This window comes from Ochlerotatus camptorhynchus, unplaced genomic scaffold (genome assembly GCF_037179485.1).
Source record: "Ochlerotatus camptorhynchus isolate MF236.1 unplaced genomic scaffold, CSIRO-AGI_Acam_v1.1 ptg000383l, whole genome shotgun sequence".
NCBI lineage: Eukaryota > Metazoa > Arthropoda > Insecta > Diptera > Culicidae > Ochlerotatus > Ochlerotatus camptorhynchus.
This window is the reverse complement of record NW_027040870.1, coordinates 2,912,707-2,939,652: the sequence shown is the minus strand read 5'-3', so window position 1 is coordinate 2,939,652 and position 26,946 is coordinate 2,912,707. Positions and strand designations below refer to the sequence as shown.

Here is a 26,946-nt window from a genome sequence, read left to right as displayed (position 1 = left end):
AGCGAAAATTGACGACGACGCCCGGCGGCTGGCAGAGGCTGAGCTTCGACGATCTTGTACGGCCAATCTTGGGTAACATGACAACAGCGATAAGAAATTATATTTTAAAATCGTTCATTAAGTACATCAAATTTGTTAATGAGAATATTAGTAATAGAATCGATGTAGGCGAGCTAAATTTGATTTTAAGTCTAGAAGATTGATATATTTTTTTTTAATATCATGAATATGTTATTTATTGCAAGACCTAAATAAATAAATCCCGGTCTACGGTTTTTCCTAAATTCGTCAAATCCTCCTCGGATATTTTGTTTGTAATTCCAAGTCAAGAAAATGCTAATAGTGTTAACTACCCCATTTCCGGCCTATTGAGCACAACCCGCACTTATGTTTTTATTACTGATGGCATTCAAATTTATTAACCTTTTCGTACGTACCGTAAGATTTGATAAAGAGAAACTAATCGTTGAGATATTGTCAAAAGTCTAGCACTGCTTTTTGACGCCAAACTCAGCCTACGGATTCTATACTCGGCCTAACGCATTGAAACGCCATTGAAACGCCTATGAATTCACTATCGGTCTATCGGATGAAGGTAAAAATAGATTCGGTCAGAGCGCTTCTTTTGTTTTTGGGAATAATGGGTGCAAACCTTCATATCACGCGTTCTCATTGACTTCGTTCGGTAGCTTATTAACTAAAGTATCGTACCAAACGCATAATTGACTTGTTAACTCTGAAATCATGGATTTATTTGAAGTTTTCTACTCGATAGGCCCAAAATGGGCGATTAGGCCGAAGTAGTTCTCTACCCAATCAAAACATATTTTGATATGTTCAGCCAAGGTGTCCTACCCCGTCCCCTGTCATTTACCCCCTGTATTTATTTGTTGGATATTGAAAAATTCAACTGACAATTATTGTCTAAATGAATAAAACTTAAACTAAATAGTTACGGTCAACGGTACGGAAAAGGCCAAGTAACCGATGACGAAACACATCAGCTGATACATTGGAGTCGAACAAATAAAAGAAGTTGTTAAATTGCCGGCGAATCTACTCATGATGAAATAAATAAATTGAAATGCTTAAAACGTGCAATCGCAAAATAGGCACTCAACAAATGGATGGATATTTTTTTTGCACCATCCCTAGATCTCCCGAGTTGTTTTTCACAATCCACAATGACTCACCGGATTCCTTTGCGCATAATACGCACTGTTTCTAGCCTGCACCTGCTGAGCAACGCTCGCTCCAGCGGATCCAGCTGACTGCGGCTGGTAGAATCCAGGGTACGAGTTGAATGCATTGTACAGCCCGAACGGTCCGAACGCACCGAATGGATAGGGTAGGCCTGCATCATGTAGCACCGGTTGCACCACGGGATAGGCTCGGCTCGGGGTCAAATTCTCGTCAGTCGTTATGACTGCATTGTAGACCTTCGGTGTCCTCAGTAGACCACCAAGGGCCGGGCTGGCACAGAACGTTGACACCACCAGCAGTGGTACGAGCACCGTGACCTAGTCAGAGTAGAAATAAAAACAGTGAAGGTAAATAAGTGATAAATCACCCAGGTTGTGATTGAAACAGCAGTGAGTGGAAAACCGGCTTTAAAATCTCAAAACTGATCGATCAACATTGTTGAGCGATGTTTAATTACACTGATTGTCGGTAACAAGCTGGTTAAGTTTGGCTTTAGCAGGGTGATCGACGAGAACTGCGTTATTAGAAGAGAGCAGGATTTTGTGATTCTAAGAGGTTGGCACGAGGCAATCGTCGTTTGGTCCATGACTTATCGGTACCTAAATCGTAATTGACCAGCAAAGTACATTCGATCAAGGACTGCAGGTTTCGATAGATCTGCAAACGGCGTGTTTCAGAGCTGGAACTGAATAGCGTTGATCAGGCAATAAACTAGTGTTATCGATTAATGAATGGCCACGTGAGGTGATTGTTGGTAGAATATCGTGATATACTGTTGGAATCCATATTCTGGTTTTAATTGCTTTTCTCATAATGATCATTGTTTTATAGCTGGGATTAGTTTTGTTTTCGTTTCATGGACTGTTATTTACATTGCCACAAAAACATTAATTAGTGCCAATTAAGATTAAAGGTAAGATTGGTAGTAGTTGCTTTGTTATTGCAATGTTGAATATCCTTCAGTAAATAATGCCTTTGTTTCGAAGTGTTGTATATTTTCAGGGCTGATTGGTCTCCCTAAGAATTAATTTCTCATTTCTTAGCGATTTGATCTTATTCAAATTCTCTTTTTTTTTATTTTAAGCTGAAGTGGATAGATTTCGTGTGTTCGAATTTCGATTTCACTAATTTTAACCAATCAAACTCTTTAGTTTAGAGTAAATAAAAAACATTTTAGACGTTTGTGAACTTAACAGAGTTGGAAGAAAATGGTATACCAATATCAACAAGAAGCTTTAGTGCGATACTTTATTAGCTAGAGAAAGTTCTAAAGAAGATAGATTGATGTAGCGCCGTTAGAGTAAGTATGTGTGAAAATTGAACAGAAGTTGTAATTGAGTGAAGGCCATTAATGCGACAATACTAATCAAGTTCGCATTTCTTTGCCTAGTTCGCAGGATGGGTGAGGGGACTACTGATATCCACAGGCAATAGAGTGCGCGTTTGACTTGCTCTTATACTGTCTTGTGGCTGCAAAATTGTTTTAAATAGACGTTTATCACTACCTAAAACCCCACATTGCCCCCATGGTGTGCTATAATGTAACACTTGTTTTCCCAACTATTGTTTGCTTCTCTCGTCTTGCCCAACGTTGTCATTTCAGAGGGAAGCGTGGTATTGCGTAGTCATATTAACAAATAAAATGATTTACAAATCTTGAATGTGGATAGGTTTGATATTAGACTCACGATGTTCTGCTCAGTAAGCAAAAACGGTCGCTCTAAGGCCACCGAGCCCTTCATATCCGAAAACGACGATAAGTTTCGCAAAATATACGATAGACAAGTGATTTTACCATAAATCTCTTTAATATTAATGTTCCTGGGACCGCGTTTTTCTGCTCGGTAAGCAAGCCTCTGCAAGCAACGATCTTCCAAATCCGAAAACTAAATGCTACGAAAAAGCACTTAGGCCTTCATTAAGTTCCACTTTCACGCGACGCTATCTTCGATATGAAATACACAATATAAAAATTCATAACTACCCGAAGCTACCCACTACTAACAAGGCACAAAAAAGGTTCAAATGCGTTCCATTGTTTACTGAAAACTCCTCTTCCTCTCCTGTTCAGGAATCTTCCATTTGATCTACCAGCGTTACTCGAATGAAGATAAAAATTAATAAAAAGGAACGAGCTCACCAAGTTTAGCGAATTGAACCTAAAGGTAGCATGAGATATGTTGATGTAGAAGTTCAAATTGTAGACGGTCCGCTTGAAGAAGACCAACCTGATTTAGTCCAGTTTGTGGTAGAGTTTGCTGCGCACTGCCTTCTAAAAGCATGTGTATCCTTTTAGAGAAACTTATCAATTTCGCGAGATTTGTAACGCTGTTTGAGCTCCTCCAGGCTAAACCGCAGCTGTAGTATAAAAAAATTGTCACAGCAGGACCGTGAACAAGAAAGCTTCGATAAGGTGCCATCACCGGCTCCTCCGCGCCTTCGGTTATTTGTTGTCACTATTTTTAAAACGTATCACATATCATCATCACCAGCATCAGATCTGCATCATCATAAAAAATAAAACACTGCAACTGGTGCCTCTGCTTCGGCTACTAGCTTGAACCCTACTGGTAAATTACCAGTGGTAATTCACTTCTCACTACTAGTGAGATTAATCTTAAGCACTCTGCGGCGATGATGCTTTGAGCCAATCTAAACAAAACAACAATCGAGCACTGATCTCTCAAGACTACAAATAGCCTATGTAAAGTCTGTTCCAGTTAGTATTTGGCCGCTTCTTTTTTATTAGTATAGCGTCTCTAGTTGTCGTAGCAAGAAACTATTGATAGAAGTTCTCGAAGATGGAACGTGACAGACGTGAACAAATTCTGCACACTCACGTGCAAAATCCAACGAGGTCAGGAGGAATAATTGCAAGGGCTCTCAAATTTCCAAAATCGACTGTAAATACCGTGCTTAAACGTTACCGGGAAACACTAACGTTGGATCGTGCAAAACAAAGCAAACGTAGAAGTGGAACATATGACCGAAAACTACGAGCGAAGGTCATAAGGGCAATCCAAAAGAATCCTGGGATCACCGGTCGTGATTTGGCGAAAAGGTTCAGTGCGGCACACAGTACAGTTCGGCGACTGTATGTGAGAATTTTTCCGGTCGTACCATGCCAGCAAACATCCCAACAGAACGCTGAAACAAAACCTGGTTGCCAAAAACCGTGCAAGGAAGCTGTAAAGTTCTGACAGCAAGTTCTGACCAAATATAACGGATGTATTTTGATGGACGATGAAACCTACGTAAAAATGGACTTTGGACAAATCCCGGGCCAAAAAACGTACGGGGGTTGCTCCGGATAAATTCAAATTTGTCTTTGCAGATAAATTCGCTCGCAAGTTGATGATTTGTGCAAGGCATCAGCAGTTGCGGAAAGAAAACAAAGGTTTTCATCACTGGAGCGACTATAAATGGACAAGGAGTGTCTCCAGAACATAATTTTGCCATTCATTAAATCACACGAAAGTCCCGTAAAGTTCTGGCTTAACTTAGCCAGCTGCCATTACAGCCGCGATGTCATAGAATGGTATAAGCAGAATAATGTCGATTTTATTCAGAAAAGTATCAATCCACCAAAATTTCCAAATTTTCGTACCATTGAAAATTTTTAGGCAATTATCAAGCGTAAATTGAAGAAATGGGGAAAATCAATCAAAACACCATCTGATTTGGAGAAGTGGTGGAAAAGGATGGTAGATGAGGTTGACAGTACTACTGTGCAAGACATGCTGAGAGGAACTCCGCGAAAAGTTCGAAAATTCATCCGAAAAGCTGACGAATAATTTTTGTTGTATGTTTCCCTTAAATAAAAATCCTACAAAATGATACCTTTAGCGTTTTTGTACTTTATTTCCCCTTGGAGAAATTACCTATTTTGTGCGGCCAAATTCTAAATGGAACCGACTTTATGAAAAACTATGAAGACAGAGCCGTCGAAAGGCATGTTTTAGAGAAAAACTTCAATTGTAACCTAAACCGGCGGAATCCTGCTGGTCAAGGTGTGGCAAATTCGGTCAAGGGTCCATTTCAAGACTGCAAATATTATTATTATTATTTAGCTTTATTAAGGAGGCTTTCAGCCTTGGGCTGGTTCGCCTCCACCAAGACTGCAAATAGCCTGTGCATGAAAAACCATAAATATTGAGCCGTCATGGCATGTTTTGGTGAAAAACTCCCCTACTAAAGGTTCCCGGTGGCCCCGAAACGCCCAATATGGTCAAAGATCCATGGCGTGAATATACATAATCTATGCAAGAGTAGCCATTAAGAAAGAGCTGTCGATCGGCATGGTTAGGTGCTTGTATGTTTAGTTCTTTATAGTGGTTGGGTACCCGAGCAAAGTTAGAGATCAAATTGAGATCAGAATTTGCTGTTATGATGTAACTTATTTTGAATACTCCATTTGATCTCATTTTGGTTGCCTTAACGGTTAACACATAAAAAATGAGAGCAAAATTTTACACTGTTGAATCAAACGGAAAACTAATTCTGCTTTCAATGAAATCAATTTGATTGATGATTTTGCATTCATAATGTTTGACTGAATACGGGCCTGTCGTAAATGGTTAGCATCCATGCTTCTCACGCTGAAAGATTTGAGCTCAAATGTCACCTCGGGCTGGTCACGAATGACCTAAAATGTGTTAAACAAAACAAATCAACAATAATCGTTAGTTCAACGACAGATGAACTTAAATAACATTTTAAACTAGAAATTAACAGCAGAACTTCAAGTTAAGTTGCTTTGATTTAAAAAGTCTTGACTGCATAATGAAAGCACAATATGATATCAGACTTCTGTCGCGACAATTGAAATCAAAATGAGTTTTCATTATGAACTGCAAACTTTAATATAGTTTTGCTTTCATTTTGTTAACCGACTTTGCTCGGGTAGCTGCGCCGCCTCATACATCATTCTAGAGATGTTCAAACAATGTATTTCCTTCCAAATCGGAGTGACGGTCTGATAAGTGTAGCCCAGTGGCAGGCGCGTAGGCAACATGTCAACGATTTGAGCCCGGGACATGCTGCCTACTGTCAAACGCTGCTGTTGGTATAGGCCTTGTCACTGGCCTGGATAAGTGTGACCAAGAAGAGTCACTCCACTCGGCGATCAAGTGTGCTGTGCGCGCTGCATACAGACGTCAACAGTGACGCGTGGGGTTGAATTTGGCAGCCCTAAGTATGCACCTTTAGAATTGATGAAACGATCCATAAAATATAGAAAAACGTTCCTTAAAAAACATCCAAATGATCCATAAAACACCGTAGGAAATCTCTTAAAAAGTGTGAATGATCATTAAAAAATGTCAATATGATCCATATTGTATGTAAAATTTAGCAACACAAATATAAAAATGTACCGCTAAATTACTAAAGAATGAGCATTGAAATTGCACGAATTACCCATAAACATATGGCAAATGATCCATAAAACATTCAGCACTGAACCTTAAACTAATAAAAGTGATCCATAGAAAATCAAGCTTGCCAACTTAAAGACATAGGCACGATCCATAAATTAAACATTATTGTTCATGTTTTGGACACTATTTTTTTTAAATTTGATCCATTAACCTTGGTAAATTGCCCCTTATACTGCGTAGCTACTCTGGTTTACTGTTCTGCCCGTGTTTTTTTTTTGTCAGAAGAGCGGAGCGATGAGCGAGCATCTAGAATAAGCATCTAAAAGAAGCTTTTTAAAAAATATTCCCTAGGATGTTTCTTAACACTCCGAACACGATACAATCGGTAAAATGTGTAACGGAAAATTGGTAATGTTTGAAAAATCATTACTCAGCTATTTATCAATAGATTTTAAACCTTCTTCTTCTTCTTCTTCTTATTCGCATTTCAAGCTTATTGCTTAGCGCATATTAGCTTATTGCGTGCTCTCAACTTAGTGTTCTAAATGCACTTCCACAGTTATTAATTGAGAGCTTTCGATGCCAATACCAATGCATGAATTTGTATATTGTGTGGCAAGCACAATGATACTATATGCCCAGGGAAGTCGAGAAAATTTCCAACCCGAAAGATTCCCTCGACCGGACCGGGAATCGAACCCGCCGCCTCCGGCTTGATAATACCGTGTCTTTACTGACTAGGCTATGATTTTAAACCTATTAATACCGAATAAATCTTTAAAATCTTTAATTTCAAGTGCCCATAGATTTGAAATTTGTAAATAAATATCTGAGTTATGGGTTTTCAAACATTACAAGTTTGCCGTTACACATTTGACGGATGTCTCCGATGCTCAGAGTGTTAAAAAGATTATTATTGAAGCTTTTTTTGGAAGGTAATTCTAGACGCTTACCCGTCACTTCGTACTTCTAACTTAAGAAGCACGGGTATGTCAGTAAATCTAAGTAGCTACGTAGCTACTTTTCAAGGTTTATGGAACAAAATCAAAAAAGTTAGTGTCCAAAACATGAACAGTATATGTTTTATTTATGGATAATGCCTATACTTTAAATAGAGCAAACTTGATTTTCTATGGATCAATTTCATTGCCTTATTGCTGAATGTGTAATGGATCATTTGTAATATGTTTATGGCTAATTCTTACAATTTCAATGCACATTCATTAGATATTTTGCGGTACATTTTTACAATTGTTTTGCAGCAATTTTACTGAAAATATGGATCATATTGATATTTTTAATGGATCATTCACATATTTTAAGGGATTTTCACTGGGGTTTTGTGGATCATTTGGGTGTTTTCTAAGGAGCGGTTTTAAATTTGTTATGGATCATTTATTGGTTTTATATTCAAAAGTATGTTTGCCGTTGAATTCGTGTTTTATGCAACCGTAATTAACGACCCAGCATGATGTGTTTAGAACAAACTAGCAACAAAACTAAACAAGATAGAAAGTTGGTGTCAAAAAAAGAGTTGAAGAACGACTTAAGAAACATCCGTTAGTACCACAAAACAATGCACTTTATTGCGTATCTTTTGAAATAATAAGGGAAAACACGTAGAAAAACACCAATTTTAGACATGTTTATATCTTAACTGTTACTAAATGCAGCTTACTTTAAATAGAAAAGGCACTATTAAGTAGAAAATGGTCTAAACTGTCCAATGGAATTGATAAGTTTGTGCTTAGTAGCATATTTGTCGAGTTAAAGACAATTTATGACAAGCATAGACCAAAACAGACAAAGTGCAATAACTCAGTAATCTTTGATATTTGATCATAAGCATAGAACTTTTTTTTCCATCAAATATGATCTTCTATCACCCCTTAAAATATTCGCATTGGAAACCTAACACCCTGTATAACACGTAGTTTTATTTGCTGTGAATTGCTTCAGAGAAAATTTGAACACCCCTAAATACACAAATGTCTAGTAGGCTTCAACTAAATGAGATGGGTAGGGGAACTGGGTTTATAGTGAACATGTAGCGTAATAACGGTAAAGATAGCTAAATTCAGATCCAAATATACAACCACCCTATTCGAAGTGTCTTTTAAGGTTTCCAAAACATCATGTACTGATCAGGAGATTTTAAATGTGAAGAAATGTTAATAAAAACAAATGATTCACTCGGTTCTGACTGTAATAGTTATTTCCGCTTGCAACGTATAAGCTTTTTTGGAGTAAAATATCAAAACTCAATAAATTCTATTCATTATTTTTGTTAATTTGACGGCTTTATCGAACATTATAAGCATTTCCCGTAATTATTTCTTTTAAATAAGCGATTGAAATCAATTGATGTTTTGGGGGTAAAATAACCAGTTCACGAAGGGGGTAAATCTAACAGTACAGTACGTATTATTCATTTCACCTCCAGCACTGGTTCTAAAGTCTGGAACGCGCAAAAATTGGTCAACTTCAAATTGGTGTATTTCTGTTAAAAATGCATAAAAAAAAACCTGACATGCTGCATTTGGAAGTTGAGTGTATAAACAATGGTTGCTATGATGAGTTTTCACCATTTGCTCTCCAGTTTTCAAAATGACGTCCAAGCAAGAGGAGCAGCGTGTCAAAATTTTGCTCGCGCAGCAAGAGAATCCGACGTTCTCACACGCCACATTGGCAAAATTGCTGGATGTGGCCAAATCGACCGTGCCAAACGTGTTAAAAGTGTTCGGGAAGCGTCTGTGGACCGCCAGGAAGCCTGGAAGCGGCGGCAATCGTAATTCGGACGAGGCAGCGACAACGAAGAAGGTGGCGGTGAAATATAAGCGGAATCCTAACCTCTCCATCCGGGACGTCGCTGGCAAGCTCAATGTCTCCCATACTACTGTGTAGCGGGCCAAGAAACGAGCCGGGTTGTCGACGAAGGTGAAGGTGGCGAACCGAGATTACAAACAAAACACGTCGGCAAAGCAGCGGTCCCGTATACAAATCTGCTCACAAAGTTCGACTGTGTCGTCATGGACGACGAAACTTATGTGAATGCGGATTTCAAGCAGCTTCCGGGACAGGAATTATATAGAACATCAGGAAAAGGGAAGGTGGCTGAAATTTTCAAAAGTATCAAACTATCGAAGTTCCCGAAAAAATATCTCGTCTGGCAGGCCATATGCACGTGTGGTCTAAAAAGCGGCATTTTTACTACGGGAACCATCAATCAAGAGATCTACGTCCAGGAGCGCCTGGAAAAGCGGCTGCTACCATTTCTAAAGCAACATAATAGACCTGTGCTGTTCTGGCCGGACTTGGCGAGCTGCCACTATGGGAAAAAAGCAATCGGGTGGTACGATGCGAACAACGTGGTTGTGGTACTCAAAGACCACAACCCTCCCAACAGCCCAGAACTCCACCCTATCGAACGGTATTGGGTGTTGGTCAAACGGAATCCCAAAAAAACTAATAAATCCATGGAAAACTAGCAGCAGTTTAAATCTAATTGGCGTTCGACGGCGAATAAGGTCGATGAGACCACTGTGCAAAATTTAATGGAAGGGGTTAAGCGGAAGCCACGGCAGTTCGGATTTGGCAAACCAAAAGAATAACCGAACACTTTTGACGTAGGACTACGTCTTTAATTTCTATACTGTGGGTCACTTTGGAAAAATCAAAATTCAGACATGTAACAAACAATCCCAAACACGGACGTAACGATAGAGCACAAATCGAACACACGACACATTGCGGTTACTCAAATGAGCGAGCTCACCGCTCGGTTGACTGCTCCCCATTTCACCAATGAATGGAACGGAGCAGAAAAGCAGCGGGAATAAACATGCTTGCCAAATCGTTTTCTTCGTCATTTTCTTTCGAGCAACGGACGGGTAAGAGTGGAACAGCACGCATCGCACCAATTCGAAGACGACGACGAATGCACCCACACCGACCAGAGGAAAGGTTTCCCGCAATAGGCAGCACGACTGGGCCACCGTCATCCTGTCGGCATCGACTTGCACTGGTGTGAAAGAGTCAAGTAGCGCTAGTTGGTCTGGTGTGAATGCTGCCTTATACTTGCAACTAGGAACGCTCTGATGAAAAATACTCCAAAAGGGAGAGGCCTAATTAGCTATTTTGCAAGCATAAAGCAGACTGTAATTCGGTGAACGTGATCAGTTGCAATTCCATTAGCTGTGTGGGGACAGTCGTTACAACTAATTTGAAAGACCCAGAAAGTGGACGCGTACATCGGAATGAGAAGCATTACCAACGGCAACGACATCCTTCGAACGTTACACAGCTGAGTTTGACTACAATGATCATCTGCGTAATGCTGCTGCTAGGAAAGCCAACTGAGCACGCTGTCTCTGGAGATACCCAAGTACACCAGTTTGTTCGCTTCGATCCAAAATGGCAGATTCTTTTTCGACGGAGATGATCACCACAAATTTGGTAGGACCCTGAAGGACGAGGACATCGGAGGCTCTCTGAGTAACTTCACCATCTTTCGGACGTTTCACTGCAGTCGATCCGTTAGGCTAACTACAAAATTGATCACCTGCAAGATTTAAACCGCTTTTCATGGTGTAAGCACGCCATCCCGGAAGTAAAGGGTGATAAGGTCAAAATTTGGTCAAGGGAAAACGCGTGTAAATCGGTGAAATCGTTTATTTAAAAAATCAAATTAAATTTCTTTTTCAAGTTCAATTAGTATAAAATTCAAGAAAAATATTCAGTTAGGCTTCCGCTTTTCCAAATCCGAATTGCCGGGCCTTACGCTTGACCCCTGCCATCAGATTTTGTACAGCCACCTTGTCCACCTTCTTCGCCGCAGAAAGCCAGTTTGCCTTGAACTGCTGCTCGCCCTTAGCAGTTTTTTTGGTCTTCTTTAGGTTCCGCTTGACAATAGCCCAGTATTTCTCAATTGGGCGGAGCTCTGGCGTGTTGGGAGGGTTCTTGTCCTTGGGAACCACCTGCACGTTGTTGGCGGCGTACCACTCCATGGCCTTTTTACCGTAATGGCAAGATGCCAAATCCGGCCAAAACAGTACGGAACAACCGTGTTTCTTCAGGAAAGGCAGCAGACGTTTATTCAAACACTCTTTCATGTAAATTTCTTGGTTGACAGTCCCGGAAGCTATGCAAATGCTGCTTTTGAAGCCACAGGTACAGATGGCTTGCCAAACCAGATATTTCTTTGCGAACTTTGACAGTTTCATGTGCTTGAAAACATCTGCTACCTTTCCCCTTCCTTTTGCCGTATAAAACTCCTGTCCCGGAAGCTGCTTGTAGTCGGCTTTGACGTAGGTTTCGTCGTCCATTACCACGCAGTCAAACTTCGTCAGCATCGTCGTGTACAGCCTCCGAGATCGCGCTTTGGCCGTCGTATTTTGTTTATCATCGCGATTTGGAGTCACTACCTTCTTGTAAGTCGATAGTCCGGCTCGTTTTTTGGCTCGATGCACGGTTGTAGACGATACACCCAGCTTATTTGCGGCATCTCGGAGAGAGAGGTTAGGGTTTCGCTTGAAACTACCGGCAACTCTCTTTGTCGTCTCAGCGGCTTCCGGTTTTCGATTTCCCCCCGATCCAGACTTCCTGGCTGTCGACAAACGTTCCCCAAACACTTTAATTACATTTGTAACGGTTGATTTGGCAACTTTTAGCGATTTTGCCAACTTTGCGTGCGAGTAGCTCGGATTTTCGCGATGCGCGAGCAAAATTTTGATACGCTGCTCTTCTTGCTTGGACGGCATTTTGACAACTGAAGAGTGAATTCCAAAATCAAAATAGGAGCAACATTCTACACACACACACCTTCAAAATGAGGGGTGTTCAGGTTTTTTAAATGCAAAATTGAAAGAAATACGTCAAGTTGATATTGACCAATTTTTGACCGTATCACCCTTACCAGCATGTTAATGGCTTTTTTCAGGGCCACTATATTCCTATAGTATCTCATTTATGATCTCTAGGTGGTGGGTAAAACAGTTTCGCAAAATTGAAATAATTTTGAGCCATGGAGAGAAACAACAGCAAAGAATCATCAATCAGTACCAATATCAGTGTTCGGAAAATCTCCGTCTTCGTGAGAGAATAAATTTGCGTAAATCATCCAGCTCTGAACCCACCCACAGACGTCAATTGGTAGCACGTTTATGCATTTCGTGTTAGTTCTCCATCTACTGAAGCAGTTACAAGAGCAATATCAAAAAACAGCGCCAAAATAAAAGGAGCGTCAAAAGGCAATAGCGATTAGTACCTATTCGTTCCGTACCCTTCAACTCCAACAACCCTTTCAATGGACACCAGGAAAAAACAACAAACGGCCCTTGTAATTTGAAAAACAAAAGGCCCTTTTCAGGGCCAAAAACCAACAAACAAACGGCCTTTTCAGGGCCACCAATTCAAATACAGAAGGAGTTAAGACAATAGATTTTCGAACAATTAAAAGAACTAAAGGCTCAACATATTTGTTCCGTCCACTAGGGGTCCTACGTCAAGCTTCCGTTCGTGCTCCTAGGCACAGACTCTTCTACTTTTTTCTTTAAATATATGAATTGAACTACCAAAAGAAAAATAAGAAGATTTTTGTGATATGAACTTTGACTGAAAGAAACGATTTTTTGTCGACCAATTTTTGCGCGTTCCAGTCTTTAATTACCACCACTGTATGTTCATTTTATTCCCATCTCATGTACATCGTGTCTGTATATATATCTTCACACTTTATGTTCAATTTACCCCCATTACATGTTCATTTTACCCGCATACATAAAATTCAGCCTTGTATTTGGAGTTGGTGAAAATACAGGAATTATAATGACAACTTGTTGCTTCTGATACATTGCTCTAGTCTACTGTTTAGAATATGATTTTTTTCAGGTAGAGTTCGTATCTGTTGCTGAATGAGGCACTCAGCGGTAATCTTCCTCCAGCGTTTGTCGATGGCATCATCGTGCTGGTAAAGAAGAGGGGCGGCGACGACAAAGCCCGTTCATATCGTCCGATCTTGCTGCTCAACAGCGCATTCTCAAACCAGACTCGAGCAAGTGATGAGAGATCACCACGTCTTGAGCGACGAGCAGAAATGATCCAATTCAGAGCACAACATCTTTCAAGACACTCTTGCTCTCAAGGACCGGATAGCACATCTCCGCCACCACCACCGTGTCGGGAAGTTAATCAGCTTTGATCTCGATCACGCTTTCGATCGGGTCCGGCACTCTTTTCTCTTCGAAACCATTCAACCAGGATCTCATCGCTCTACTCTCGCGAATCGCCAGCCGGTCCACCTCTCGGCTGTTGAGCAATGGGCACCTTTCTCGTCCGTTCGAAATTCAACGCTCTGTACGGCAAGGGGATCCGCTATCCATGCACCTCTTCGTTCTCTACATACATCCATTAGTGTGCAGACTCGAAAGAGTATGCGGGAATGATCTGCTGAAGGCGTATGCGGACGACATCAGTGTGATCGTCACATCGACCAGGCAAATCGATGAGATAAATAGGCTGTTCACTCGTTTCGAGAGAGCTGCTGGCGGAAAATTAAATTTGCGGAAAACTGTTGCCGTAGATGTTGGCCTCTGCGAAGGCAACAGAATCAACAGTCAGTGGCTACAAACAGTCAATGTAGTTAAAATTCTGGGTGTTGTTTTCACAAATTCAATACGACTGATGACAACGATGAACTGGAATGCGCTAGTGGGGAAGTTCGCGCAACTAATGTGGCTGCATTCTCTGCGCACGCTGACGCTGCACCAAAGGGTCATCATGCTCAACACGTTCGGAACGTCCAGGATATGGTACCTCGCGTCCAGTTGGGAGTGCATACGGCAAAAATAACATCAGCAATGGGTACGTTCCTCTGGAGAGGGACTGTCGCCCGTGTTCCAATGATGCAGCTGGCACGCAGCAGAGATAATGGAGGCCTGAAGCTGCAATTACCAGCACTGAAATGTAAGTCACTCGCAATCAACCGACACCTACAAGAGATCGAATCCCTTCCTTTTTATAGATCCCTTCTTTTCCACGATAATCCCCGCCCAGCCATCTCAATAGATCTTCCCGACCTTAGACAAATCCTATCAAACTTATCCCAAATTCCCCACCAAATCCAACAGAACCCCTCCACCGATCAAATTCACAAGGAACTTCATCCAGCAAACTGAGCTACCAAGGGTGGAACGTAACAGTCCAGCAAGTTACTGGTCACGCACATGGCTAAACATTGCATCGAGGCAACTTACTTCAGCGCAGAGGACGAAGCTTTACTTGTTGGTGAACGAGAAGATAGAGCACCGCAAACTGCTATTCGTGATGCGGCGAGTAGATGACGAAAACTGTACGCATTGTGGCAATCTGTCCCACAAATTTTGCGCTTGTGCTCGCGTCGGCCCGGCTTGGGCGGTTCTTCAGCAGTGAATAGCAGTCATCTTGGGTGGATGGAGGCGACTCGAGTTTGAAGACTTGCTAAGACCTGCCTTATTAGGAATAAACGGCAGACATAGAGTGGCAATTCTGAATATGTTTATTGCATATATCTGCTTCGTTAACGATTGTAACGGTAGAATTGATATATGTAGCTGATTTGAACTTCCATCTTGATGTAGCAAATTGACGGTAAAACAAAAAAAACTTTCTATGCTAAACTGACAAATAAAACTTCACTTTTACAAAAAAAAAATAATGGAAGCTTTACTTTATGCAGTACGTGCAACATTGTATTGGTTTAAAGAAGGGAAAACGATGAAATTGCTTAGAGTGTTCATTTTACCCCCAGTTGCCCTAATACGTTGGAGACCGAAAGAAAGAAATGCTGGTTGAACATTTAGTATCGAGTGATTCGTGAACCTGGTATTTGCAGTGTTAGTACATGGATAACCGACTTCGTAGGAATCGAATTATTCAAAGATCTTCATTCTTTCAAATGCGAAGACCACAAACTAAATGAACATGCTTACAAGCAAGCACTAAAATAATCGTAGACTTGTGTTATCAATAGGATTTACCTATTTATGGGTACTATAAAAATCACATCGACGATTTTTTCCAGCCGATAAGATTAGCAATTCATCCACTTAAAAATAAGTATTTAAACCAAGCTATGTCCCAGTGAACGTGGTACTTCTAATTGAACCAGTTTAAGTAAGGGACGTTGAGATGAAATTGCTCATTGTAGCCTTACTGCTAGGGTCACTTGCCTTTTTGGAGGCTGACAAAAAAGTGTTTTGGGAAAATCTACACCGAGAGCCTCCGATTCGAGGATACTCGTTGAACAGCACCAGGCAGGCTGAGACGAAATGGATTATGCAGTACGTTGACAATTTTGACCCACAAAACCCATCAACATGGAGCATGGTATGTTTAAATTACGTAATTTGTGACACGTTTATGATATAACTAGGTTTTTACTTTCTTTGGCAGCGTTACATCGAAAATGGCGAACACTACCAACCAGGAGGACCCCTTTTTATATTTTTAGGAGGTGAATGGGAAGTTAACTCCGGTACCGTTCTACAGGGCCATTTTTACGACATGGCAAAAGAGTTGGGAGCTTATTTGTTTTACACCGAGCATCGATACTATGGTCAGAGCCACCCTACCGCGTAAGTGACTATAATTATAATTATTTATAGTCGATGGTTATAACACTGTCGCGGATTTTTTAGGAGCACTCGAACCGACTTGTTGAAATTTCTGAATGTTGATCAAGCATTAGCAGATGTGGCACATTTCGTGGAGGAAATGAAGAGAACAATTCCAGGGGCCACGAATTCTAAAATAATCATGGCAGGTGGTTCTTACTCCGCTACGATGGTGGCGTGGTTCAGACAGAAGTATCCTCATTTGTTGGACGGTGGTTGGGCCTCCAGTGCTCCATTATTGGCTAAACTTGACTTTACCGGTACGCTCCTTCTAAGGTACCTGCCCGATAAGGCTATAGTAAAAATGTTCATTTTGTTTCAGAGTACAAAGAAGTAGTATCCGAATCAATTCGCCTGGTTGGAGGTGAAAACTGTGCCAACAGAATTGAGCGCGCTTACAAAGAAATTGAAGATTATTTGGCCAAAAAGGAATTTGAGAGAGTACTTGAAGAGTTTAAAATATGTGATAATATCGACTTAGCAAACATTTTAGATTCTGGAATGTTTTTGAGCTCCATATCAGACTACATTGCTGGTGTTGTGCAGTACCACTGGCCAGGGGACATTGAAGGAGTTTGCGAAATTATCAACGATGAGGCTATTACGAACGATATGACCGCCTTAGCAAACTGGTTCACTAGAGGTGTTACTAGCTGCATGGATCTAACTTATGATAGCACAATACGTTACTACAGATCAACCGATTGGAATCATGGTGCCAATAGAGGAGCAAGTCGGTAAATATGAAAGTGAATCATTCGCAATCTTATGATTATGTTATTCTTACAGTGAGACCGTGGTTATATCAGACGTGTGCTGAATATGGGTGGTATCAAACATCAGGTTCGGACATGCAAATATTTGGATCCGGTTTTCCAGTTGATCTTTACATAAAAATGTGTATCGATTTGTATGATTACTTGTTAGTGTCAATTTTGTTGTTTCATTTGTCAAGGAGATCATTAAGAATTTATTTCAATTCGCTTAGATTTTACCAGACTAGAATAGAGGCAAATATTGAACGGACCAACACCATCTACGGGCATATGAACCCAGCGGTTACGAATATATTTTTCACACAAGGACAACTTGATCCTTGGCGGCCTATGGGATTGCAAGAGGACTTGAACGAGCATTCACCAGCTGTTGTTATCCCTAGTAATTACCAATATTCATTGGAGATTAATGTAAAATAATCCCTAACCTTCATGTATTTGCATTACAGTGGCTTCTCACTGCGCGGATTTGAATTCCATCAGCGACAGGGATTCTCCAGAAATGAGAGCAGCAAAGGAACGAGTATTTGATCTTATCAAGCAGTGGGTTTTATAATCCCTCAACAGGATAACTGCTGGTTACCATATTATTGTGTGATACTTAAAAGTGTTGATTGATACTAAAAAGGAATCAATAAATCATCATAAGTAACGATTGACACTCTTCTAGCACATCTAAACTCTGAGTATAATGAAGATTGGAGTATTGACCTCCTAAAAGAACTCACAGAACATATCTTGTTTTGTGTCTCAGCGACTATGCATTAAGTTTGTACACTACCCGTCATAAGTGACGACTCGCGTGGAAAAGTATTGCAACACTCATTTGAATATTGCATCACCTGAAAAAGTTTAGCATCTCCCAAGAAAAGTTTATATTTTCACTAAAATTTGAACAAATTCACTGTATCACTGTTAAATTATTGTAGTAAACATTCAGAAAGCCAGAATTAGACTATGAAAGTGTTGCAGAAAGTGATGGCTCCCGGTAGAGAAGTTAGATATCACTATGGATAGTACTGAATCATTTCGAGCTAGAAATCATTACAAATTTATTGATCTAGTAGATAAGTTTGAAATCACTATAAATAGGAAACCATTAAATATATATTACCCGCCATAAGAATAATATCGCTCCACGGAGAATCAGACCTGAATCTCTTGAAGTCGTTCCGATTCTATACACAAAAGTTTGGTATGATTTGAATTTGAAGTGAATCAGAACTGAAAAGTTTGAAATCACTTGAATTTGATGTGAATCGGACATGAAAAGCTTAGAATCACATGAATTTGATGTGAATCAGAGCTGAAAAGTTTGAAATCACTTGAATTGGATGTGAATCAGACCTGAAAAGTTCCGAATTACTTGAATTGGATGTGAATCAGACCTTAAAAGTTTGAAATCACTTGAATTTGATGTAAATCAGACCTGAAAAGTTTGAAATCACTTGAATTGGATGTGAATCAGACCTGAAAAGTTCCGAATTACTTGAATTGGATGTGAATCAGACCTTAAAAGTTTGAAATCACTTGAATTGGATGTGAATCAGACCTGAAAAGTTTGAAATCACTTGAATTGGATGTAAATCAGAGCTGAAAAGTTTGAAATCACTTGAATTGGATGTGAATCAGACCTGAAAAGTTCCGAATTACTTGAATTGGATGTGAATCAGACCTTAAAAGTTTGAAATCACTTGAATTTGATGTGAATCGGACATGAAAAGCTTAGAATCACATGAATTTGATGTGAATCAGAGCTGAAAAGTTTGAAATCACTTGAATTGGATGTGAATCAGACCTGAAAAGTTCCGAATTACTTGAATTGGATGTGAATCAGACCTTAAAAGTTTGAAATCACTTGAATTTGATGTAAATCAGACCTGAAAAGTTTGAAATCACTTGAATTGGATGTGAATCAGACCTGAAAAGTTCCGAATTACTTGAATTGGATGTGAATCAGACCTTAAAAGTTTGAAATCACTTGAATTTGATGTAAATCAGACCTGAAAAGTTTGAAATCACTTGAATTGGATGTAAATCAGAGCTGAAAAGTTTGAAATCACTTTAATTTGATGTGAATCAGAGCTGAAAAGTTTGAAATCACTTGAATTGGATGTGAATCAGAGCTGAAAAGTTTGAAATCACTTGAATTGGGTGTGAATCACACCTGAAAAGTTTGAAATCACTTGAATTTGATGTGAATCAGACCTGAAAAGTTTGGAATCACTTGAATTGGATGTGAATCAGAGCTGAAAAGTTTGAAATCACTTGAATTGGATGTGAATCAGACCTGAAAAGTTTGGAATCACTTTAATTTGATGTGAATCAGACCTGAAAAGTTTGGAATCACTTGAATTTGATGTGAATCAGACCTGAAAAGTTTGAAATCACTTGAATTGGATGTGAATCAGACCTGAACGGTTTGGAATCACTTAAATCGATGTGTAGAAGAGCCCAATTTCCCAATTTCCCAATTTCTTTTTTATGCACTGGATCAGTTGAGGAAATTTTAAATTCAATTTGTTGTGTACAGAATCACTTCTGGAATGTATGGAATTAGATGATGAATATTTGAAAAACACTGAATGACTCGGGAGAAGTAAAGAATCACGGTGAAATTGGAGAGATTTCTTTGGGAAGTACTGATTTCGAAGTAAATAAGCGAAATAAAAAAAAACTCTTCAGGATACTTTGAAATCGCTTTTAGAAGTTTTGAAACCACTTCACTTCAGAAAATTAGGAAATACCGAAATGTTAAATAATTCTAAAAAAGTTCAAAATTATTTCGGATTCAATCAGAATACAAGTTTTTTGTACAGCTTAAATTTACTCTAGAATCGCTTAAACATTTTTTTATTTGAACCAATCAGATTTTAGATTCCTCGAAATATGCTCCATTCACATTTATCACCGCCTTGCACACCCTGGGCATCCGCTCGATCAATTTTCTTATAGCATCATCATCTATTTGTTGCCAACACCGCTGTAGGCATTCCCAAAGATGTTCATGATTTTGTTGTCTAATTTTTCGAGTGGCCCGATCCAGCTCATCCCAGAGCAACTCGATGGGATTTAGATCAGGCGATTGCGCTGGCCAAACCATGTTGACCAATTCTCCTTTTTGTTTCTCTTCGTTTACAAATCCCCGACAGAGCTTTGACGAGTGTTTGGGGTCATTATCTTGTTGAAGGATAAAGCCCCGTCCAACAGGCCGTTTTCCGCTTGGAATTGCATTTTGCTGCAGTTTGTTGAGGTATCCTTCTTTATTGAGAATTTCGTTGATTCGAATTAAATCCCCAACACCGCTGGTTGCAAATGAACCCCAAACTAACACCGATCCTCCTCCGTGTTTTACGGTAGGTACTATGCAACTAGGGTTCATTCTTTCACCGACAAGACGGCGAACAAACACTCGCCGTTTATTCAGAATAGGTCGAATTTGGACTCGTCTGTAAATAGTGCTCTCGCCCACTGGTTTGTATCCCAGCTCTCGTGATCTTTGGCCCATTGCAGTCTTTTCATAATATTGACTTCTCGAAGCAGAGGTTTTTTTGTAGCAGCAATATGGCCTTTCAACCCTACTTCAAGCAGTCGTCGTTGCACTGTCGGAACGGATAGTGGTGTGCTTCTCATACTATTCAACTCTTCACGGATATCAGGGGCTATCCGTGTTCTTTCTCGTTTACTGAGAATCGTGGCATATTTGTCATCTCTTCTGGTTGTAATGCGTGACCTTCCACATCGCTTTCGGTTCTCATGTGAACGTGTGTCTTTGAAACGTTTCACACGCCCCGTAACGTGGGTAGATCACCTTTTCGTGGTACGTTACGGGATGTAAGATCTACCACCGATTCCTAGTCCTGACTACTTCAAACTAGGGGAACAGGATTTTTCAGTAATCCAAGGAACACATCTTAGTTCTTTGTTACTTTTTATGCCCTGTTGATAGTAACAAGACTCGGCTTTGTCTACCGAGGATGATCTTGAAATGAGTTAGTTGTCTTCATCTATGTAATTCCTAATCTTCTATTCGTTGTTCCCTAGTTTGAAGTGGTTAAGACTAGGGTTCTGATACATGGTCATTATCGGTGTCATACCTTAATTTTGTTGCTAAGTAATCCAATTTTGACTGACAAAAGGGCGCACCTTTGGAGGGTGTTTCAACACTCCGAAGGGTATATGTAGCGGGACCTTTCAATTAGAGTCGGATCCTAGCGATAAATGCAAGAGTGGCAACTGTAAAAACATCGAATAATACTTCATCATTTCGCAACAGTGATGGAGGAATACGACATGCACTAAACTAAGGACACGGGATATACTACAATAGATCAATTTACTGGTCGCAGTAGTGTTAGGCAACGCATTCGGCGCATGGATTGACCCATTGCAGCCATCTGCAATATCTGCGCTCGCTTATGATTGTCTACCCTCTTCCATGTTGCTGTCCTCATCCGGGAAGGAGTTATTACTGCACTGAAATAGTTTGTTTATAGAGCTTCACTGAAATAGTTGAAAACGTAAACCCGCTGGTGACAAATCGTCGTTTTACCCGTGTAAATTTGAACTGTTTTAGTAGTGTTTTGTGTTATAGAGTGCGAGTTAGTTTGGTGTACCTCTGTGAAGTGTAGGATTTTGTGTAGCTTTGTGGATAAGTTGAGAAATTGTAGATTAAAAGTGTCGTCCCGTGGAACAGTGGTGTCAATCTTCATTTTATTTACATTTTTTGTTTTGTATCTGTCGCTGCACTACTGCTGCCGTACTTAGCGTACCAAATTGTCAGCATCTCTTGTTGCATTACACTCTGCTACCGTACTTTTGCGTATTGAATAGTGTTTCTACGTCTGATTGCCTCGTTTCGCGCATCGGAAATTTGCTATAGTTTTTCGTTACGTGGTAGTCTTTGTTGCGTGTATAAAGTTTGCGTCGCATTTTTTGTGATCATGGCTTGCAAGAAGTGCCAAAAAACCATTTCGGACTCCGAACGTATTGTTTGTCGCGGTTTTTGTGGTGACACATTTCACGTGATTTGTGTCAAAGTTGATCTCGAACTTCTCGATCAACTTGGATTGTACGAGAAGAATGTCTTCTGGATGTTGCTCTTTCCTGCGATTCGTGGCCGGAGGGCATTCAGTTCCGTGAGTTCGATGATTCCCGGTCAAAGAAGGTGATCAAAATCACCCGTATTGGTCCAGCACAGTGACACCAGTTCCAGGATACTTCCTTTTCAATTACTAACGTGCTGTTGGGCGGATCTGGGACGCAACAACACAGCACTTCGGAAGCCTCTGATCCCTCCGAACCAGTCGAGCTGTTTGTAGATCTAATCATCAGAAGTCGTCCTGGCCCTGGTTTTGGAATCGGTGACAAGCTCTTCCAGCCTGTACTTGCAGGCAAGTATCGATACGTTCCAAAACCTTCTTTTTCTTAGCCACCTTCCGCTTCCAGCAGCGAATACTTAACGCAACCATCCGATCCAACCTCGCCTTCTGAAAACGACGTAGTAAGCTCGATGTCTTCTGAACTCTGGATGAACCAATCTGCTTTGCAACCGGGACGCATCGTGGAAAGCTTTATGGAAGCCCCCGGTTCCTCTAACTCAGTCGTGCTAATTCCTGTCAGCGTTCATCAAAGTCGTCCTGGCCCTGACTTTAGATGTGGATTGGGGGTCTTCCAACTTGCTAGAACAGGCGAGTACATAATTAATAGCGCAAATACGATGTCTGATGCCGATCAAAATTTCAACACCTTGAATGCCACCGAATCAACTCTCGTACCTCGAAGCCCCGAACGCGCCGTACACACTTAAACAGAGACCCTGAGTTCGGTAAAGAAAAGTACCGTCTTAGATCGGTAATGCTAAAAATTACAGATATTTCGGTATTTTCTCGCTTTATTGCTGAAAACTGTAAATCAAATGACCGAATTTCTGTAATTTCATTTTGATTTACCGAAAACGGTAAACATTTTTACCGGCAGGACTGTAAACCAGCTTCATCACTGACTTCGGTGAAATATTTTACTGAAGTTTCGGTAAACAAAGTGTTCCATTATTGAGTTCGGTAATGGTCTAGGTAAACGTCAAATCAACCATATTGTTATTTTCGATCGACTGTAAAAGCGTTCATGCTTGTGAAAAATAAAAAGGTGAAATTATGGAGGCTGTTATTCAACACCAAAATGAGTGAATCGTAGATATTTTCCGTAAATAATTAATTTTCGTTATCTAAATAAATACCGATTACAGATGGCCGATGTTGTTGCTTGTTTTTTCTGTCGGTCCAAGTTTCATTCCCGTTGGCGACGATCTGAAAACAGCATTTGGAATATTCTTGCAAAGCTTCCTTGTTTTCAGTGTAGCGCCGAATCCTTCCGACAAAAACTTGGTTTTGTTCATTGGTGGTGCAATTTGCAACACTAACTTATTGATCACGACAGCAGCCAAATTTTTGCATGGGTTGCAGTGACCGCCACCTTGAAACAATATTAAAGCAAATTACAGTTGAGTAGGTTACCTTTTTAAAAAATTACAGATCTCTCGGTAATTTTCGATTTGCATATCGTCCTCAAAATTACAGTTCTCCGGTAAAGTCGACTACAAATCAAGCAATCCACATCGGTAAACGTTACCGATCGTTCGGTAAATTTGACAGCTAATTTTGCTGATCCAGTTTACAGATTTTTCGGTAATGTTCTCGATTACCGAAAACATTGCCGACCGTTCAGCTGTTGAGAATTCGGTAGTCGGTGATTTTTTCTATGTGTGTAGAAAGCCTCGTGGAAGCCCCTGATCCCTCCGTCTCAGTCCAGCAATTTGCTGCCGCCGCTCACCATAGTCGTTCCGGACCTGTAGTCGGATGTGGAGAGGGGGTCTTCCAACCCAGTCACTATGGCGAGTATCCGCATGGTATTGTTAATGTTCATTCGCTGCCTGTTGCTTCCGTGATTTCCAGGGAGAACAGACGTTCGATTGTAAGCCGCAAGCAGGACATCGTGATTTTCTTCCAAAACGCCGGCGGAATGAATTCTGATGTTGACGACTACCGGCTTGCTGTATCGGATCGTTGCTATGATGTGATTGTCCTATGCGAGACGTGGCTCGATTCGCGAACGCTTTCCAGCCAGGTGTTCGGATCCGATTATGAGGTTTTTCGTTGCGATCGGAATCCAAACAACAGCCGAAAATCTACTGGTGGTGGCGTTCTTGTGGCTGTCCGTTCCGGATTGGAGGTGAGAGCAATCGAAAATGAATCGTGGAACAGTGTGGAACAGGTTTGGACAGCCATTAAACTGGGCGATCGCACATTATTTTTGTGCGCATTGTACATGCCACCAGACCGAGTTCGTGATCTTGAACTCATCGAGACTCACTGTCAATCAGTCTTCACAGTAATGGAAAGAGCGACTCCAATTGATGAGCTATTCATTTTTGGAGACTTTAACCTAGCAGGCGTTTCGTGGAGACCATCCCATAGCGGCTTCCTCTATCCAGATCCAGAACGTTCTGTATTTCATGCAGGAGCTATCGGCCTTCTCGATAACTATAGCGTAGCAACGTTTTCTCAAATTAACTACGTAGTCAACGAGAACAACCGTAGTTTGGACCTCTGCTTCGTGAGCACTCAGGACAATGCTCCGTTCATTTCCACAGCACCTTGTCCACTAGTTAAGCTTGTTCCGCACCACCCTCCTCTGATTGTCACTGTTGAGGACAATCTCGTTCGTGATTTCGATAGTCTTCCTGCTGCGGTTTCTAATGACTTTCGAAAGGCCGACCATCGAAGCATTGTAGATGTGTTGTCAAACATGGACTGGGAGAACATTCTCGATCATGACGACGTTGAGGCCGCTGCGCAAACTTTTTCTCATGTCTTGGCATATGTCATTGACAGACACGTCCCGAAAAGAATTCAACGCAAAGACTCTCACCCTCCCTGGCAGACGATTGAGCTGCGTAGGTTGAAGTCGACCAAGAGAGCAGCATTGAGAAGATTTACGAAGTATCGCACGCTTCCTCTGAAACATCACTACGTGAGGCTTAATCACGAGTATCAGTGAGCCAGTCGTCGATGCTTTCTGCGATTTCAACGAGGTATTCAGCGTAACCTTAAACTACACCCGAAATCCTTCTGGAACTACGTGAACGAGCAACGAAAAGAATCTGGCCTCCCATCGTCAATGGAATTGAACAGTGAAGTCGCTTCCACTCCGCAGGATATTTGTCGCCTTTTTTCTGTCAATTTTGCCAGTGTCTTCACTGATGAGAGACTAAGTGACGACCATGTTTCCCTCGCAGCCAGGAACATCCCACTAAATGGTCAAACGCTGAGTGCAATTGATGTCAACGTTGAGATGATTTCTAACGCTGCAACGCAGCTCAAATTGTCCTTCAACTCTGGACCCGATGGAGTTCCGTCCGTGTTTTTGAAGAAACATATTGCTTGCTTGTTAACTCCACTTCACCGTCTATTCCGGATGTCTCTCTCCAGTGGTATATATCCATCCTTCTGGAAATGTGCACACATGTTTCCTGTCCACAAAAAGGGAAGCAAACGAGCCGTGGATAACTATCGTGGAATTACATCGCTGAGTGCTGTTTCGAAACTATTCGAGCTTGTTATTATGGAACCGTTGCTCTCTCACAGCAAGCAGTATCTGAGTGCTGATCAACACAGGTTTACTGGCGGTCGCTCTACAACCACCAATCTGCTATGCCTCACATCCTACATTACCGATAGTATGACTGAACGGGTACAGACGGACGTTATATATACCGATCTATCCGCGGCATTCGATAAGTTGAATCATGACATTGCGATTGCTAAACTTGACAGGCTTGGGGTGAGCGGTAATCTCTTGAGTTGGTTCCGTTCGTATCTTACTGGTCGCCAACTTATGGTTGCTATAGGAGATTGCAAATCAGCTAGCTTCTTTGCCACATCAGGTATACCGCAGGGAAGCCATCTGGGACCGTTGATTTTTCTACTCTACTTCAACGACGTGAACCTGGTTATCGAAGGACCTCGATTAGCATATGCAGACGACCTCAAAATATTTTTACGAATTTGCTCGATCGCTGACTGCCACAATCTTCAACATCAGCTTAATGTCTTCGCCAGTTGGTGTACTTTAAATCGAATGGTAGTGAACCCAGCAAAGTGCTCTGCCATAACGTTCTCACGAAAAAAGCAACCGATTGTATTCAGCTATGACCTGCTTGGAACGACACTCGAACGCGTGAATCAGGTGAAAGACCTGGGTGTGGTGTTGGATTCACAGCTAACATTCAGGCAACACATTTCTTATGTCATCAATAAGTCGTCTAGGACTTTAGGATTCATCTTCAGGATAGCTAAGAATTTCACCGATGTCTAATGCTTAAAATCTCTTTACTGCTCCCTCGTACGATCGACGCTTGAGTATTGTTCTGCGGTTTGGAATCCGAATTACAACAATGGTGCCGAGAGAATCGAACCTGTTCAACGTCGCTTTCTTCGTTTTGCGCTTCGTAGACTGCCCTGGAGTGATCCGCTTCGGCTGCCCAGCTACGAGAGTCGCTGCCAACTGATAAACCTTGAACCTCTCCGGATTAGAAGGGACACCAACAGAGCTTTGATTACCGCCGACACTCTACAGGGACGAATAGATTGTGAGGCTATCCTAAGGCAAATTGACCAAAACGTGCAACCCCGACCACTCCGTAACAACCTCATGCTGAGACTGCCACTGCGTCGCACGAACTACGGGGCATATGGTGCGATTTGCGGACTACAGCGTGTGTTCAACAGAGCCGCATCTGTATTCGACTTTCACCTCACACGTGATGCGCTTCGTCGGAGATTCTTATCTGTTTTCGCCGGCCGCAGAGAAAATTAGTGTATTTCCATTTATGTTTTTTTTACATTCTGACCATGTTGCTTTGTTTTTCTTTCTGTCAGC

General features: G+C 41.1%; 2 protein-coding genes across 2 annotated transcripts in view; one reads left to right on the top strand and one right to left on the bottom strand.

Annotated features, from left to right (window-relative positions):
* Positions 1-1,193: 1,193 nt before the first annotated feature.
* The window catches only part of LOC135710446 (uncharacterized), a gene marked incomplete at its 3' end in the record, with an annotated part of 48,643 nt that continues 22,890 nt past the window's right edge, over positions 1,194-26,946 (bottom strand). Inside the window, exon 2 of the mRNA XM_065233019.1 lies at positions 1,194-1,520. Coding sequence (XP_065089091.1) covers positions 1,194-1,520 — 327 coding nt within the window. The remainder of the gene's footprint in view (positions 1,521-26,946) is intronic.
* LOC135710439 (putative serine protease K12H4.7) lies at positions 15,697-17,578 on the top strand. Its single transcript, XM_065233012.1, has 7 exons — positions 15,697-15,944; positions 16,011-16,192; positions 16,256-16,491; positions 16,554-16,964; positions 17,021-17,153; positions 17,220-17,389; positions 17,457-17,578. The coding sequence occupies exons 1-7, from the start codon at positions 15,747-15,749 to the stop codon at positions 17,561-17,563; spliced, it is 1,437 nt and encodes a 478-aa protein (XP_065089084.1). The 5' UTR covers positions 15,697-15,746; the 3' UTR covers positions 17,564-17,578.

Coding starts and splice junctions, on each gene's coding strand:
- LOC135710439 (XM_065233012.1), top strand. CDS start 15,747: ATGAAATTGCTCATTGTAGCCTTACTGCTAGGGTCACTTGCCTTTTTG. Junction 16,492..16,553: donor GGCTAAACTTGACTTTACCG/GTACGCTCCTTC, acceptor ATTTTGTTTCAG/AGTACAAAGAAGTAGTATCC. Junction 17,154..17,219: donor ATCGATTTGTATGATTACTT/GTTAGTGTCAAT, acceptor CAATTCGCTTAG/ATTTTACCAGACTAGAATAG.